This window comes from Hylobates moloch, unplaced genomic scaffold (genome assembly GCF_009828535.3).
Source record: "Hylobates moloch isolate HMO894 unplaced genomic scaffold, HMol_V3 SCAFFOLD_8, whole genome shotgun sequence".
Taxonomy (NCBI): domain Eukaryota; kingdom Metazoa; phylum Chordata; class Mammalia; order Primates; family Hylobatidae; genus Hylobates; species Hylobates moloch.
This window is the reverse complement of record NW_026652283.1, coordinates 9,153,656-9,173,107: the sequence shown is the minus strand read 5'-3', so window position 1 is coordinate 9,173,107 and position 19,452 is coordinate 9,153,656. Positions and strand designations below refer to the sequence as shown.

The 19,452-nt window shown below is 33.7% G+C and overlaps 1 protein-coding gene across 1 annotated transcript; it reads left to right on the top strand.

Annotated features, from left to right (window-relative positions):
• Positions 1–212: 212 nt before the first annotated feature.
• Positions 213–16,588, top strand: CLEC2B (C-type lectin domain family 2 member B). Its single transcript, XM_032159020.2, has 5 exons — positions 213–329; positions 7,280–7,360; positions 12,178–12,341; positions 15,354–15,457; positions 16,432–16,588. Exons 1-5 carry the CDS (start codon positions 323–325, stop codon positions 16,538–16,540), a joined length of 465 nt encoding a protein of 154 aa, XP_032014911.1. The 5' UTR covers positions 213–322; the 3' UTR covers positions 16,541–16,588.
• Positions 16,589–19,452: the final 2,864 nt, after the last annotated feature.

Below are 19,452 nucleotides of genomic sequence, written 5' to 3'. Positions count from 1 at the left end.
ATGTGTTTATTCTTCAGCTTTAAATTTTTTTTTCACAAACTTCCTTCCTCCTTGGCAAGCTTTTTTTTTTTTTGAAGACAAGAAAATTGTAATAAACAACAGTATGACTAATAGATAGTCACATGGTTACTTCTAGTTTGCAAAATGCTATTTATACTTTTGAGTTACTCTTCAAAAGTGGTATACTTCTAGTTTGGAGCTGTGCTGTAAAAACAAGAGTAACATTTTTATATTAAAGTTAAATAAAGTTACAACTTTGAAGAGAGGTTCTGCAAGACATGACACAAAGCTGCTAGCAGAAAATCAAAACACTGATTAAAAGATGCAAGGTAAGAACATTTTTGTTTGTTTAGAATGACCATTATTTATTGAAATTGTGATGCATAATGTTAAAGCCTTTGAGAACAGAATTAAATTTTGTGGTTTCTTTTGTGAAACTAGAAAATTCCTTCTTATAACAAGATTGAGGTTTGCATATGACTGTTTTGTCCTAATAAATTCAGACTTACTTTACATTATTTGAATTACAATGGAGAAGGGTTAACCATGACTTAAAACTGCTCAAGATTTAGTTTCATTTTTACTAAGTATTTTATAAAACAAATACTTGAGAAGATGTTAGATATGATCCAGATACTCATACAGTTCTCAGAATGCATACATAATATGAAAAATTTAGCCAATATTTCTAATATTTTTAAAGATTGCTTTATTGGATGGTGTAAAGATACACCGGGCTTTAGGAGTACTTAACAGAAAGAATATACCCTTTTCCTACTCTTACTAAGGAATTGCTAGTATTCTGATATCCATGGAGATGTCTTTACCAACCCTACGAAGGATGAGGAAAGAAAATGTTCTAAAAAATACACTATGAAACAACCTGGTAGCATTGGATTTATTAAATAGCAAGTTCAGAATATATAAGATCCAAACTACATCTTTGGGATTTCAGCGGGGTTTATTTATGTCAAAATATTTGAAAGACAAGAGGCTGAAACTAAATGCATTCAATACAACAATCTGTGATTTAGGGATTTAGGGACTGTGATGAGCTTTAAGCATTTCCCGTTTAACTAAATGTCAACCTACCAGTGTATGCTACAGTCAAAAAAATTATTGCTGTGGTACAATAGAACTCATATTTTATCCTTCCTCCCTGATTTTAACCAGTTTTATAATTCTGCCCAAAGTTAGATAAAAGAGGTTTGGGGGGAATGAGATCAATATTTGATGGTAGCATATAATATCATCTTAATCAAAAGTTTTAAGAATGCCTTCCAGCCACTAGTAAAACCAGTGTTATTTTCTACTTTCAATCAATTGTATAAATTTATACATTTGTATATACATTATATAATATAATATATATCATATTACATATGAACATATTTTAAAAGTTACTGAATAATATATTCAGTATAATATTGTATATATTATATATACATACATATCTGAAATTATGAACATCATTTTAATAGTAGTAATTTAGGGCAGTGTGATATAATTCAGTCAGTTTTTATATACATTTTAACAAATATTTTATTTGCTCTGCTTATCAGTATTTTATGATTTTTTTCTATAGCTATTAGCTAAGAAAAATAATATTGTTTGCTTTTAAATACATTGGTCACTCTGCATATTTCTTATCTTTCCTTAGAGAGCAGAATCAAACAGAAAATGGTTGAGTCAGTGAAACTTTTCTATGGGGAAAACAATTGCAGTCCTTAACTGTGTAGATTATACATTTAAATACAGAACAATTTTAGTCACACTGTTAATTAAATCCATTGTTCTCAAACTGTCTGGGGAAGTGTCCTTTTAAGCACAGCCTCATCAAACGTTAAGAAGGCTCAGCAACTTTGAAATTCATGTTTCGATATCAGCTTCATCATGGGAGATCACAATTTTTTAATTTTTTTGAAAGTTGAAAGGCAGCTATGCTAACCACATTCTACCAATGCCACTAATTCTTCTGATAACTCATGTAAATAACTACAGCCTCCTAAATAAGTATTGAGAATTCAGTAACAATGAAAAGATTCTGGGAAATTAAAAAAAAAAGTGAAAACGACTTATGCTGAGTGTAAAAAGCTAGATTTCAGGGTTCAGGAAATAGATTAAGTAGAGAATGAACATATAATAGGTTTAAATTTGTACCTACATATTCAGAAGTGCAATAAATGTTGAATTCATTAGTTATTTAAGTAAAATTAAATGTTACTTCAAGTCTCCATCCCACTGAATGGACAGGACAGTTTACTTACTTTCTGTCATTTGGTGGTGTTGAGAGTGAGAGATTTCTTCCAAGGTTATATGAAGTTTCCCAGGTTTTATAAGACACCAAAGTGTTATAATGGTCTTCATTCATCAGTTTCCACTGAATACCTCTGAGAAGACCATGTTCCAGTATAAATGACCTCTTCGGGTCTAGCTCTGCTATTTTGTGCTGCACTCATAACAAAAGCCACACTGTTTCTTTGCCACATTTAAAGTACAATCATCTTTTTTGAAGCTGGGGTCATCTGTACGTAAGATCTACCATCTCTGTATACACCACCAAGTCCTTATACTCCAATACCTTGTCAACTTTGCAATGGAAAAGCCTCCTATTTTCCCCTGTATCTGCAAATTGTCATTTCTCGTATTGTCAGGATGTGCATTGCCCTTCTTTCTACCTGTTCGCTCGAAGTTATTTCCTCCTTTTAAAATCCCTTCACAATTCTCAGAAACATTAATTCAATAAGCTAGATTTTTTTTAATTGAAAAGGCCATTGATTTAAGGAGCTTAGGGTTTTCTTTTCAACAGTCATTCTGGAAGAAAGAATATCAAAATGGTCTGACTACCTCCTTCAAATAATGGATATGAAACTGACTCATGGGGACTTCCACTTGCTGCAAATGTAAATAATCTTTACACTCTTAACACACACAAAATAATTAAAATATTTAAAAACAGGACAACTATAACACAAGAAAAAAATAATAGCAAAAGTTACCTTTTATATACTTCTGTTGTAACTATACTTTCTAAAAACACAACACACATATGCTCTTTAATTTTAAAAAAATAGAAGTGGTACTAGTTAATGGATGAAGAGTATAGGATCAAATGGGGGTAAGAAAATACAATTACATGCCACAAAGTTTTGATCAAGATTTTGAAATCATGATATCTCTAACATCTATCTTTTTACATTATGCCAATTCATGGGGAGAAAAACGGAATGACATACTGACATATTTACTTGATTCGTGGCAGGGAAAACGGAGAAACAACTTCCTGTCTTTTTGATACCTGAGGTTTAAAGAAAATTAGTAAATAATTCATGATATTAATAAGGTTATATACAAAAGATAAGAAACCTCATCAGAAAGAGCTTGATTTTTAACACTTCTTTTTTCTACTAATTTGGGGTTTCGTTTGTTCTTGCTGTTACAAATCCTTTAAGTTCATCATTAGGTTATTTATTTGAAGTCTTTTTACCTTTTTTAAAAGGCATTTATTACTATAAACTTCCTTCTTTGTACTACTTTTCTGCATTCCACAGATTTTAGTTTATTGTGCTTTCATTTTCATTTGTTTCAAGAAATTTTTTAAATTTTCTTCTTAATTTCGTCATTGACTCTTTGGTTGTTAAGGAGCACATTATTTAATTTTCATGTGTTTGTGCAGTTTCTGAGGTTTCTCAAGTTATTGACTTCTAGTTTCATCCCATTGTGGTCAGAAAAGATACTTGATTAGATTTCTACTTTTTTGAATGTATTTGGACTTGTTTTTTGGCCTACAATGTGGTCTATTCTGGAGAATGCTCCATGTACTAATAAAAATAATGAGTATTCTGCAGCAGTGCTTCTGTACATGTCAGTTGGATATATTTGGTAAAGTGTGCAGTATAACTCCAATATTCCTTGTTGATTTCCTGTTTAGATTATCTGTCCATTACTCAGGGTGAGGAGTTAAAGTCCCCTAATATTATTGCATTGCAGTCTATCTCTCCCTTTAGATCAATGAATGTTTGCTTTATATACTTGGGTATACTTGGGAGATCTGGTGTTGGATCCATAATTTTTTTTTTTTTTTTTTTTTTTTTGAGACGGAGTCTCGCTCTGTCACCCAGGCTGGAGTGCAGTGGCGCGATCTCGGCTCACTGCAAGCTCCGCCTCCCGGGTTCAGGCCATTCTCCTGCCTCAGCCTCTCCGAGTAGCTGGGACTACAGGCGCCTGCCACCACGCCCGGCTAATTTTTTTGTATTTTTAGTAGAGACGGGATTTCACTGTGGTCTCGATCTCCTGACCTCGTGATCCGCCCGCCTCGGCCTCCCAAAGTGCTGGGATTACAAGCGTGAGCCACCGCGCCCGGCCAGGTCCATAGATTTTTAGAACTGTCATATCCTCTTGCTGAATTGACCTCTTTAGCATTACATAGTAACCTTTGTCTCTTTTTAAGGTAGTCTTCGTTTTGTAATCTATTTTATCTGATATAAGTATAGCTACTCCGGCTTTTTTGGTTTCTAGTTGCATGGAATATCTTTGTTCATCCCCTTCACTTTCATTCTCTGTGTGTCTTTACAGGTGAAGCGGATTTCTTGTAGGCTGCATACAGTGAGGGTTTTTTCTTTACCAAGTCAGCCACTTTAACTTTATGCTTTTTTTTTTTTTTTTTTTGAGACTGTCTTGCTTTATTGCCCAGGCTGGAGTGGAGTGGCATGCTCTTGGATCTCTGCAGCCTCCAACTCCTGGATTCAAGCGACTCTCCTGCCTCAGCCTCCTGAGTAGCCAGGATCACAGGCGTACACCACCACACCAAGCTAACTTTTGTATTTTTAGTAGAAATGTGGTTTCGTTATGTTGGACAGGCTAGCCTTGAGCTCCTGACCTCAAATGATCCGCCTTCCTTGGCCTCCCAAAATTCTGGGATTACAGGCGTGAGCCACTGCACCTGGCCTGCACTTTATGTCTTTTAATTGGAGAGTTGAGTTCGTTTAAACTCCGTATTATTATTGTTAAGTAAGGATTTTCTGTGGCTGTTTTGTTGCTTGTTTTATGGTTGTTTTTAAATTTCTCTCTTTTTTCTTTTCTTACTGTCATTCTTTGGGGTTATATAATTTTCTCTGGTGGTATATATTAATTAGTTGCTTTTTATTTTTAGTGACTCTACTATAGGTTTTGCATTGTGATTACTATGAGGCTTGTAAAAAATCTTATAGATATAACAAGTTATTTTAAAGAGATAACTTATATCACAAAGAAAAGAATAGCAACAAAGGAAAAAAACACTTTTACTCCACCCTCACACATTTTTAATTTAGTTTTCCCAATTCACATATTTTTATTGCTTACCTCTTAACTGGTTTCTGTAGCTATCATTGTTTTTGATAGATTTATCTTCCAGTCTTCATTACTAGAGATATGAGAAGATTGTGCACCACAATTACAGTATTAGAGTATTCTGGGTTTGTGCATACACTTAATTTTATCAGTGTATTTTATATATTCAGCTGTTTTCTGTTCTTGTGTTTTTTTCTTTTTGGTTGAAGAACTCCCTTTAGCATTTCTTATAAGATATGTCTGGTGGTGGTGAATTCTCTCAGTTTTTGTTTGTCTGGGAAATATTGTCTCTTCTTCATATTTGAAGGTTAGCTTTGCAGGATACAGTATTCTTAGATGGCAGGGCTTTTTTTTTTTTGGCATTTAAAAAATGTCATCACTTTTCCTCCTGGCCTGTATGGTTTCCACTGAGATGTCTATCATCAGATAAATTGGAGCTCCTTTAAATATTATTTGCTTCTCTTCTCTTGCTGATTTTAGGATCCTCTCTTTTTCCTTGACCTTTGAGAGTTTGATTATTCTATGCCTAGGGGTAGTCTTATTAGGGTCAGAATCTGTTTGGTGTTCTCTGACCTTTATCTGCCTGAATCTTTATCTCTTTCTCAAGCTTTGTAATGCTTTCTGTTATTATTTCTTTGAATAGGCTTTCTACCTCTTGCTCTGGTTTGACTCTCTCTTAAACACCAATAATTCTTAGATATGGTTTTTGGCAGTAATTTTCTACAACATGTTGGCATTCTTCCTTCCTTTTTATCCTTTTTTTCTCCTTTCCTTGTGTATTTTCAAAAGCCCATCTTCATGCTCATTGATTATTTCTTCTTCTTGATCCATTCTCTTTTGAGAGCCGCTAATAAAATTTTCAGTTCAGCAAATGTATTTTTCAGTTCCAATATCACTTTTTGATTTTTAAAAATTATTTCAATCCCTTTGTTAAATTTCTCTGATAAATTTCTGAATTGTTTTTTGTGTTATTTTAGAGACCAGTGAGTTTTCTTAAAAATACTATTTTGAATGCTTGGTACAAGTGCTCTCATATTGCCATTTCACTAAGATCTGTCTCTGATTCTGACTTTGTCCATTTGGGAGTATCGCAGTTCCCCATTTGCTGTTGTTTCTTATGGATATGCATCTATGTCTTTGTGTTGAAGGATTTTATATGGCTTGTTTTGGTTTATATTGAATATGTTTGTTTAAATATTCCTTGTAATTTACCTGTTGATTTTTTTTGGGGGGGGGCGGCCGCTAGGTTTCTGCCTCCTTGTTATGACTACACGGTGTCTTAACCCAGGTTTGCCTTGGTTCTACTAAACAATTAGAGTGCCACTCATACCAAATGAGGGAGGTTCCAAAGGGGATATCCCAGTAGTGTGGGAAGACTGATGAGGTGCTCCAACCCAGGGGATCTGTGCAACGAACCTCCTATAGCATGATGCCGCTCGACAGCCACTCAAAGTTGACATCTCCTTTGGTCAAGTAACAGAGCAGAGTTTCTGGTACTGGGGATGGTAGTCCTGCCTCCCCACTTTGTCTCTGCCTGTCCTCATTCAGGCACCCCTGATGCTTCCCAAGTGTTAAGGCAGGGGCAAGTTTCCTGCCAGGGAACTCAAGCTGGTGGGGAAGCTGCTTATCCACCTTGATTTCTCTTTTTCCAGTATAGAAATGATGTTTCCATGCCCTTGGGTACTGGGAAGATTTGCAGGGAGAGGCCTCATGGATATGGAAGTCTAATTCTCTTATTATCTGTATGGAGTTTTTTGTTGGGTTTTTACTTTTCTGTGGCTCCAGGAATTGTCTCCTTCTCATATTTGAATTCTGGGATATTCCTGGTGATAATCACAGCACTAATGTTTTGTTGTTGTTTTCTATGGGGGGCATTAAAGCCAACTTACTTTTATGCCATCATTTTGGAGCCAGAAGTCTCCTAAATGTCTTTGTTTTTGTTTTTCAGGTATGATGACCAAACATAAAAAGTGTGTTATAATTGGTATTACTTTAATAATAATAACTAATATTATTACTGTAAATATAGGTAAGTTACGTCCTTTATTTTTCATGGCTTTCTGTGTATGATCCTATTCCTTTCTGTCTCAGTCATGATCTTTTCTCAGTATCTCATTATCTTCTCATTAGACATGATAACATTTAATTGGTACAAATGAATAAATTTTATTAATTACATGACCTATGTAAGGCATCAGAAATACCAAAATTATTGTGGTAAAATTATTCACCCTGATAATCTCACTTCTATTCAACACTTTCTTGCCTATATTAATCACTATGTTGACTTCTATTGCTATAGCTTAGTTTTGCCTACTAAAAAATTTTATATAAATATAATCAAATTTAAATACATATAAAATACAATATGCAATTTGCATGTATCATAAATACAATCATGCAATGTGCATGTATCTTTGCATCTTTTTCCTTTTATTCAACATTATGCTTGTGTGATTTTTCAATGTCATCATAGGTAGCAGAAGTTCATTAACTCATTATTATGGAAAAAGTTTGAAATTTTTTTATAAAAAGACCCAGATAGTAAATATTTTATGCTTTGTTAGCCATATAGTCTCATAGAAAATGCATAGACATTGACCATGGCTGTGTGTCAATAAAATTGAACATGGAAATGTAAATATTATAAAATTTTGTATGTCACAAAATATTGTTCATTTATAATTATTTTGATTACTTTCTTTCTTTTTAAAATGTAAAAATTATTTTTACCTGGTGGTTGTACAAAAACAGAAGGTGAGCTGAGTTGTCCTCAGGGTTTAGTATAGTTCATTCACTGTTATGTATCACTTTTGATGAACATTTGTATTGTGTTATTTTTGACTATTGCAGATTGGGTGGTTTTGAGCAACTGTATAATTTCATATTTTTGTCTTTTAATGAATACTGGAAAATAACTTGAGATATACTTATAAGAAGGATTGTTAAGCACAGAATATGCATAGATCAACTGAAGTGTATTTTACCAAAAATAGTAGATAATCTCAGCAGAAGTGTATGAGAATTCCAATTGCTCCATGCCATGTCAATACTTTATTGTTGGTTTTATTAATTTTTGCCATTCCAGTGAGTGCATGTTGTTACCCGATTTTGGCTTTAATTGACGTTTTCCTGATGATCAATACTGTTCAGTACCTTCATAATTGCTGTTTATTTAGATGTAATATTTTGTAGTGGGAATGTTTCAATACTTTCCCCATATTTTAGTAAGTTAGCTCTCTTTTTCTGCTTGGTTCATAAGAGTTGTTTCATAGTCTAGATGAGACTATAGTTTATAGGTATTGCAAATATCTTCTTTAACTATGAAGCTGGAGTTTACCCTCTGTGTCGTGTCTTTCAATCAATAGAGCTTCTGAATTTTAAAGTAGTGTAATTGTGTCCTTCTCTATTGTCACTACATTTTTCATTCTAAGAAATTCACATTACTTCAAAGACATAAAAATATTTTTGTAGGGTTTCTATTTTCCTTTCACTTCCCAAAATATAGTCCTCTTGAAGTTGATTTTTATAAATATTAGGAGATAGATATTAGGGTGCATTATTTCCCATTTAGTTAATCTTTCAACCTGAAACAACTTATTAAAAAGACTATACTTTCCCTACTTAACTGCAGTTGGTCTTTGTCATCAATCAACTGCGTAGGTGAAGGTCATTTTTGCTAAAATTTTATTACATTAACTTACTCTATTTTATCTATCTTTGTATCTATATCATTCTGTCTCAATACTGTCGGTTTATAATAAGTCTTGATGTCTGGTTGTTTAAATGTTTTAAAAGTTTTATTTTTATTCTTCAAGTTTACCTGGAGCATTTTAGATCCTTTAAACTGCCACATAAATTATCTGTAATTTTGATTGAGATTGCATTAAACCATAGTCAATTTTCATGGAATCATTATCTTAATATTGAATCATACATTTAAAATATTGATTTGGTGTTCCGTAATTTCTGCCAGAAATTTTTTATAGTTTTCAGAATAGATTTCACACACATCCTTTTAAGAATTTATTTTTTAAAGACTCAATACTCTATAATGCAATTTTAAGTAGCATAGAAGTATTTTCATTAACACTATTTTCCTATTTAGTCTGTTGCTGGCCTATAAAAATTATCTATATATATTTAATATATACCTATATAAGCCTCATATAGCAAATTTGCTGTAGTTAACTATTCATTTTCATAAATTTTCTTCAGTTTCTTTTGCAGGTTCTACATAAAAATTTACATTATCTGAAAATAATAATTGTTTTACCTATTCTGTTGGAAACCTTATGCCTTTTTTATTCATTGTATTCTCTTATGTTACTGGCTATAACTTCCAGTATAAGGTTGAGTATAAGTAGTGACAGCTTACATGTTTGTCTCATTCTTAAATCAATAAAAAAGTTTTTAATGTTTCCCAATTTAGTAATAGTATTTGCAGATATTCTTAATCAGATTAAAGGTGTTTTATTTACTTCCCTTTAATTTAAAATATCAAATGCTTTATCTTGATCTATTGAGATACTTTCTTTTCTCTGCTAATATGTAGAACTACACAGATTTTGTAATATTAAGATAAGATAATCTTCAATTTCTGTGATAGATTCAACTTGATCATAACCTATTAACCTTTTAACATTCTTCAATTAAACTGAGTAGTATTTTAAGATACATGCACATATATCTTACGTCTTCATAAAAGATCTACCTATAATTTCTCTTTCTTTCAATACTGTTGTCAGGTATTGATGTGATTATGATGGCTTCTAAAATTCAGTTGGAAAGTATTCCCTCCTATCCTATTTTCTGAAAGAGTGTGTATAACGTTGGTGTTACGCCTTTCCTAAACGATTAAAAGTATTTCTAACTGAAGCCATCTGGACAGGGAGATTTCTTTTTGTGCAATTTTTTAAACTAAAGATTTAATTTTTTAACTAGATATAGTATTATTTAGATACACTGCTTTTATCTTGTCAGTTGTGCTAAATTGTGTTCTTCTAGAAATTTCTCTACTTTTTCATTCTTTATGTTGCTAATTTGTGTTTTTATCTCTCACTGCTACATTTTTTAAAATCAGTTTTCCTAGCGGTCAATCTTGTTTTAGCGCATTCAACAAAAGTCATCTTATGACTTTAAACTTTTCTTCTATTTGGCATTAATTTTTTATTCAATTGATTTCTGTTCTTTTTGTTTTCTAAATTGTGTCTTTCTACTTTGGTTTTAATTTATCACTATTATTAACTTTGTAAGGTAAGATAATTATCTTTTCAAAAAGTCTTCCATTATTTCTAAAACATAATCTTAAGTCAATAAATTTTCCTGTAAGCTTTAAGGTAGTTGCTGTGTCCCACAAGTTTAGTTGAATCCCATAAGTTTGGATGCTACTGTGTTTTGAGAACATTGAAGACACACAGGATTTTGTTGTAAAAGATTATGGTCACAGCAAAATTTGTATCTCTATCATATAACAGGTTGAAAACATTTTGTGTCTTGTCATGTTAGGTCAGATGACAGTAGTTTAGGATTTATTAGGGCATTTATATTCCTTTCAACTTCAACTTCGGCGATATATAGGCCTTCCAGGAGCCACCACAATTATTCTATTTGTATAGGTTACCGTTACCATTGCTGGGTAAATGAAATAAAAGGAAATCTTAGCATTATCTAAGAGTAACACAAACACTATATTAGACAGTATATGAGAGAGATACATATACACATATGTGTGTATATGTATCTATACACCCTTATATGTACACATACCTAGATACATATATATACACACTGTGTATGTACATAAAATTTTATCTTCTATAGACTCTTGGCATCAGATGACTATAGGTGATAATTTAACTGATTATTTTGCCACTGTGCTTCACTGCCATCAGTATTCTATTTATAACTAGTAGTTGGATCAATGCCTTTAAAGTGAATGATATTAAAAAACTAACACCGTATCTCATCCTCAAGGTTCGGTTTCCTTAGAATCATGTTTGGTGCCAAAAACTGATTCAGTCTGGGTGTGTTCCAAAATACAAACACATATTATGAGAACAAGGCTTTTAATGTAGAAATTAGGGATAACATGAATGTGGGAAGATCTAGAAGTGATGCATAGCTCAAGGCTGGGGCTGTGCTGCAAGCTGGAGGAGAAATGGTCACTAATAATATTGGCATAATGCACTAATGCATTTGGAGGAAAGTCTAAGAAGCTAAGATATCTAGCTGCCAAGACTCCAACAGGGGAACACATGGAAAGACCTGTGAAGTTCCTATGTTCATGGTCTCCAGGAATTATATCTTCTGCTTTACTTCCACCTTCCAAATCTCATGTGAGTTCCATTCATTGGCTAAACCAGAGCTATACAGTGATGGTGATTCCTAGCTGACAATAAGCAGTCCAACTTATTTTGTATTTTGCTTTACAAAGCAAAATTTTTTGTTGCTTCTTTGTAGATTAAATCATGTATTTAGATTCATTAGTGACTAATACAAATTATTACTTGCATTACTCTTAGATAATGCTAGGATTTCCTTTTATTTCATTTACCCAGCAATGGTAACGGTAACCTACACAAGTAGAATAATTCTGGTGGCTCCTGGAAGGCCTATATATCACCGAAGTTGAAGTTGAAAGAAATGCCCTGATAAATCTTAAACTACTGTCATTTGACCTAACATGACAAAGACATAAAATTTTTTCAACCTATCGTATAATAGATATACAAATTTCATAGTGACCATAATCTTTTACATCAAAAACCTGCGTCCAGTGATCTCAAAACACGGTAGCATATTATTCTATATGGTACTTAATATATATATTTGTCTCATTTCCAGTTAAACTAACTCAAGATTCTCAGAGTTTATGCCCATATGATTGGATTGGTTTCCAAAACAAATGCTATTATTTCTCTAAAGAAGAAGGAGATTGGAATTCAAGTAAATACAGCTGTTCCACTCAACATGCTGACCTAACTATAATTGACAACATAGAAGAAATGGTAAGTAATTTAATATATATTCTTTGTGAATTTTCTTGAGTCAGAGCATTAGAAATATTAAAATACCATTATAATCTTGAAGTCTTTTCACTCATGCCTATCTAGGCAGGATATTGAAGGTGTTCAGAATATGCCATGTGACATAAAGATGAAACACCTAGTGATGCTTTGTTTGAAGAATGTAAGACTAACATCAAGTAGTAGACTTAATACCTATCTTTATATTTTAAAGAGTGTACACAGAAGAGCTTGACAATGTTTGAAAACGTTTTAAGAGCCAGTACTCCACCAAGAAAGGAGAACTGTCTGAGGAAGGAGGGGATTCTCCATTCTACTTCCTGAGAGAAACTTTGCTCTGACTTCTTCATTTCGTTTTGCTGCCTGTCTCTGAGGTCCCCTGGCAGCTTCCACTAGAACACTCTCTACCAGTAATGCAATAGAGAGGAAAATCAAAATTTCCTCCTAGGCCAGAGTGTAAGTTTTCAGTGAGCAGATACCATGTCTTCTGTGAAATGTTATCCTTAGCATTATGCACAAAGCAGGTACAAATGAAAAGTCTAACGGATCCTTGTTGAATAAATTTTGATTTACATGACAAAATCCCTATGAGTAAAGAGGCTCTCCAAGAACTTTAACAAGGGATTGAACAACTGCACCTCTGCAGTAGTGAAATTTGTTCTTTCCCCTAGTCATTTATATTGTAAACATACATGTTTACTTACCTTTGTTTGGTCTCTTTAAGAATGAAAAGAAAATATAAGAGGTACTCTAACTTGATTAAAAATTTTTTTGCAAATAATTTGCTGTTGAGAAGTGTTTCAGTGAAAAGTAGAATAGCACAAGAGTCAACATTGTTAAAAGACAATTGTGTGTTACCTCTGTGGTGAGCAAAGTTTATTTACACAATCTGCCGAAGATTGGTTCAAATTTAAATGCATGCGAATCAGGCAGAGCCAATTTATAGGTCAGTGAAAGGAAACAAAACTATTTTGCAAGAAACAAAAGGTAATAAAATGTTGAAAGCTAGATGGATTAGGAGTAGGTACTGCAAATCAAGAATTAAGGTGCAAGCTTAATATCATAGGAAGGGCTTCTGTAGTCAATAATGTTGCTGCTGAATTTTGCAAGACTTTTGAAAATGAACATTCTGAGAAATACTCTGACTGTTCCTTACAGTTCCTCTTGGGGGGAAAGAAAGCTTAACTAGCAGTGAGTTGGAAAAAATAATGAGTGTTAATAAAATGAAAGGTGAAGAAATATAAAGACAATCAATATTAAGATAAATATGTCCACTATAGGAATATTGTCAGCCAAGACTGACTAAATAAATAGTGAGGATCATGGAATGTGAAGAACAGAAGTACATAAAAATAATTAGTTTTGAACTTAAGAGAAATCTTCAAATGTATCAGAGAAGAATGCTTGTACCGTTTGGATGAAGAAAAAACACTGATCATAAAATATCCTGATGTATTTTGAAGATCATGGATGACTATTATGTACTACATACACTGGCAAAATTTAAGTGATAAACAGAAGGAAGTAAAGCTGTCTGTGGAGTGGAGAAGAAATTTACATAAGAATTGTAATAGATTATTTAAAATAGTTTAATTTAAATGTGCATTTTAATTACAAAATAATATGAGATAAAGTTCGTCTTACAAAATATTTTTATATCTATTTCCACCTATTTAGAATTATTGCACTTCTAACAAGGGGCTAAAATGGGGCAAGCTTTTATTGAGCAAATAATGTTAACATTTTTCATAGAGCAGGACTAGGAAACACATCTCCCAGTTCTCTGTCACCAAGACCAGTCAAGCTCTGTCCTGAAGCCTTTCCTGAAGTTCTTTCCTGAGTCTAGACTACGAATTACCCTCTTCTCCTTGGCCATCTGCATTTACACGGAATATTCTACTCTTCCCTTAGAGCACATCCTGTGTCAAAGTTACCCTTAAAAACTCATATTTTTTTTCCGTAAATTCCAGTTTCACATTGTATTAATCACACTCATAACTTCTCCATATCTAGTAGACTATTTTCTAACATTATGTTTACGTTATTTTCCTCATGTAAATGAAGGCCTTTGAATGTAGGACAATGTTTTTATTAATCTGTTTATTTGTAAAGCCAAAACTTAGCCCAACTAATTATTTTTTTCAAATTAGTTTATGCAATGCTGTGAAGACAGTGTATTAAAATGTCAAAAGTCACAGGTGTCACTGTTGGGGTAGATAGGATTTGACCATAGTGTTGTGATCTGGCCTAACTCCTTTATATTTCTCTTAAATTGAAAAGTAGAGTGATACAGTGTGAAGCTTATAATTTCCAAGCTATTTAGTAGCAGAGTAGCCTCAAGGACTTTCTAATTCTATGATTAAAGAAAAAGGTCGAGGGTTAAGCAAGGTCGAGGTAAGTCAAACAATGCATCAGAAGAAGAAATGTCAGGAAAAAAAGCATTGCATTTATTTCTGAATGATGTATTTGGAAATTTAAATGTTTAGCAGAAAAATAAAATTTGATAATTAGGTTCTAAAGAAACTAGATATATGAGGATGTGTATGTGTGTGTATTTACCTATGTAGTTTGGGAAGATAAACTGAAGTAAAAAGTAACACTAAAATGAAGCTACTACTATTTACTGGGAAGTGGACAAATAGTATAATAAATATCTGGTAATTGAAAACGCTGTGCAAGAGCTCAATTTCAAACTTGTCTTTCTAGGAGCTCACAGTTTGAAAACTGTGAAGGAATAGATATTCAAATTGAACATTTATCAATTTGGAATCATATCTAAAGAAAATGTATCTAACCTATTTGTTTCACGAAAAAAACTGAAGGTCAGAGGAAAAATAAAGTACTTCTTAAAAACTCCATAGTTATTTTCTAGTGAAGCTAGGAGTTGAACAATCGTTGCCTTGCACTTCACAACCTACAAAAAAACAAGAGGTACACGGTAGGTTGTCATAAAAATCGGCATGTATGATTTTGAAATTAACTTTGTCTCTAAAGAATTTTCTTAGGCGGTACAAATGCAGTTCTGATCACTGGATTGGACTGAAGATGGCAAAAAATCGAACAGGACAATGGGTAGATGGAGCTACATTTACCAAATCGTGAGTTTATTTTTTCTGGGATCACTTAAATTTAGATAGTGCAGCCTTCTCTAGGACTTACGCTTTAGCTAAATTTCTCTAGAGCCCAAGATTTTTGCACATGTTAGAAAGATGGAGAGGAGATTGAATATATATTGAGATTCATTCAAGGAGGCAGCCATGAAGGTTGGAAATTAAGATATAAGGGAACAGATCTCCTAGTTGGCTATTTTGAAAATAAAGACCTGAGATTCATATACACAACTCCCCCCACCCCAATTAAACTTTTGTCTGATTATAAACTATCTTGTCCAATTATATGACTCTTCTTTAAACTTTTTGTTGCCTATTTTCTGATGTCTTTTACAGTACAATTTCAGTTTGATGTTCATTTTAATCTGATTTTATTTGCAATTTCACTATTATGCAATTTGTCATGGGCTTCATATCTTTAGCATTATAATTTGGAAAATGTGTGTACACATCCCAAATGGTGACTCTCAGTCACTTAGCCACTTAGTTTATGTTAGAGTTTCTCAATAGAAACACTACTGATATTTTGTACTGAATACCTCTCTGTCGTAGAAAAGGGGCACTTTTCTTTGTGCATTGTAGGGTGTTGGCAGCATCCCTGGATAAACTATCCACCCTACTCAACCTCTGCCTTCGTTTGTGACAATAAAAAACATCTCCAAATATTGTCAAGTGTCCCTTGGTTTGGAACCAAAATCATCCCTAATTGAAAACCATTGGTTTATATGAACTGGTAGCTCCACTGATTACATGTAACCAACCTAATGCCAGTTTAACATGTACAAATTCTTGGTAAAGAAACTCTTTTGATCTAAACTAGTATAGGTATCAACACTAGCCCAAGAGAGAACTGTGCGATAGCACACCTTTCAGCACTTTAGACAATAGAATTTTTGTTTAAAGGTGTCAGTGGGCAAGGAAGAAATCACGTGACTACATAATGGTTAATCCCTTTGTTGCAGGTTTGGCATGAGAGGGAGTGAAGGATGTGCTTACCTCAGTGATGATGGTGCAGCAACAGCTAGATGTTACACAGAAAGAAAATGGATTTGCAGGAAAAAAATACACTAAATGTCTCGGATAATGGGGAAAACAGAAAGTAACACTATTAAGTGTAAAACCAGCATTTTTTTTAATTAAACAAAGTTCAAGTTTTGTACCTGTCTGGTTAATTCTGCTTATGTGTCAGGCTACACATAAAAGCCACTTCAAAGATTGGCAAAAAATGGTTACAGGTATTCTGCTGAGTTTTTTTCTTTCTTTCTTTCTTTCTTTTTTAACTGTAAACCCGAAAACAATTGTGGGGATCAAGGATAGACATAGCACTTAGACAGGACTTTCATGACCCAATATGGAACAATTTGAGTACCAGAATAGGAGATTATGGCCTATTGAACAAAATGTGAAACTGGGAGACCACAAAGATATAAATGGAAAGATGAAGTTACCTCCTGACAGAACAAGAATGGCACTGAACAATGTTATATGGACAATGGCTATTTTATTCAAGACTATTACAATAGGGAAAAGAGACTAGGACTCAGTCTGAACCAAAATCTGTCAAAACAAAGGGGGGTGGGGCTTTAACAGTGAAGGTGAAGAGGAGATCATACACCGTATGTGTTTGCTAACCGGCTTTACCCAAAAGAAAATTAAACTTTCTTCGATCTGTACAAGTTGATCAAAAAAATGGGGTCATTCTTGTCATATGCAACTAAAACAGGGTAGACAGGCCAGGGGGAAAAGGCACTCAGGGCACATAGCATTGCTTCAAAATATAATTATCTACAAACCCAGTTGCTAAAACTACCTGTTGTAACCTAAAACCAGTTTTATCTAACAGCTATTAACCTACTGTGACTGCAAAACTGGTTTTACCCACCACTGTCACACACCAATCAGAACTCGCCAGCTCCTCAAAACTTTACTAGGGCCAATAAATTTTTTTTCAAAACAATACGTAACTTCCTTTTTTTTTTTTTTTTTTATAACATCTCCAACCTTCATTTTGTTCTTAGACAAACCAAAGACCCCCTGGTCCTCGCATTTCTGCCAAATTACAATTCTCACCTCTCTAATAAAATATTTTAAGTGTAGAGATCTGTCCCTATATTTTATTTTGATTTTGACCTACTTGGTGTCAAGCTGGGTTCCAAAGCTGACTCAGCTTGGGGAGAATCACTGGCCCACAGAGCTAGGGCATGATGTACTCACACTGGGGCTCACTGACTCCTGTGACCCCACTGTTTCTGCAGGTTGCCTCATTTCTCCCTGGTGAGTCTCTTGGACTGAACTCCCAATTTTAGTTTGCTTCTGTGTTATCTGGATTTTGGATGAGGAGGGATCTTTCCTCTTCTTGTTTCAGAGACCTCTTTCTCCCTCTGCTTGGAAGATCTTCTGTTAGGGAGGACTATTTTCCTCCTGGCAGAGCTCCACTGTAAGGTCTGGGTGACAGATTTCTCTTTTCAGGCTGAAGCCTCACCGAAAGCATTTTTATTTTTTCCTTCAGTTGGAGAAGGCAGTTGATCTTCCTTCTTGGGTTTATTTGGCCTTTTCATAATCAGTGCTTGCATTTAATTGGCTTTTGTGTATTTGGCATTAAACAAAATCACCTAGATAAATGTAGTTACAAATGGATTCTCAAAGTTTAAAGGCATGCCAAGATATTTTTTGTGACTCTAGCTGGTAACATGTTCAAATATTATAGAGATTATTCAACACTCTATTCTTAGGCCGGGTGCGGTGGCTCACGCTTGTAATCCCGGCACTTTGGGAGGCCGAGGCGGGCGGATCACGAGGTCAGGAGATCGAGGCCACGATGAAACCCTGTCTCTACTAAAAATACAAAAAAAAAAAAAAAAAAAAAAAATTAGCCGGGCATGGTGGCGGGCACCTGTAGTCCCAGCTACTCGGAGAGGCTGAGGCAGGAGAATGGGGTGAACCCAGGAGGCGGAGCTTGCAGTGAGCCGATATCCCGCCACTGCACTCCAGCCTGGGCGACAGAGACTCTGTCTCAAAAACAAAACAAAACAAAACAAAAAAAACCCTCTATTCTTAAATCTAAACTAAAAGACCACAGCTATAAAACTATGCACTCCAAATAAGCCTCCTATCTCAATTGATTGCGTCGCTACAAAATACTATCTCGAAGCTAGCTGAGACTCTTTCCTCTCCAGGGCTTTCCTCTTCTCTTATAATTCTTCCTCTTTATCTTTCTCTAAGCTAAACTCTTTCCAAACTCCTCAAATATTCTGGCATACTGGTTATTTAAGTAAAAACACTTGAAAGTCAGAAAATATAAAAGAAAATCATTTTTACTTTCATGTTGTTTCTTAAAAGCAAAAGGTGAAATTCCACTTTTCCTGTACTAAAAGGAATAGCAACATTATTATGACCAAAGCCAAGTATCTGAGACCAAGAAAATACTGTATGAACCTTGTTAAAATCTTTTGGGGGCCTCCTCACATAATTGAGTCACATTCTCAAAGTTAACTATTCCTTGTCCGATCCAGTATGTTGCTAACTGACTCACCTGTCTTTCCCCAAAATTTTGTTCACAGCCTTTGTAAAATTGCCTATTGACAAAGTCAAAGTAAAAGAAAACAAAACTTAAGGTTTAGCCTTATCCCATTTTGTCAAAAAAAAAAAAAATAAGATTTAGATACAATTGTTTTTAATCAACTGATGAGTTAATAATGTGTTACTATTTTATGACTAAAATAGAAAATCTGAGCTATAAGGTCTCTCTCTCTCTATATATATATGTTTAGAAGTGTTTCTACGTATTTACATATGTTAGATTATATATTAAGTCTAAATGGTAAAATATGCTGTTGTTGGACAGAAATTTCTTTAAATTTTTTTTAGATAAATGGGCACTCATATAAAATATATTTTAATTACACAAATGTTTTCTTTAGTTCACATGACTTAAATCTCAAATAAATAGATTGTTTTTAATTTGTTAAAATAAAATTAGAAAT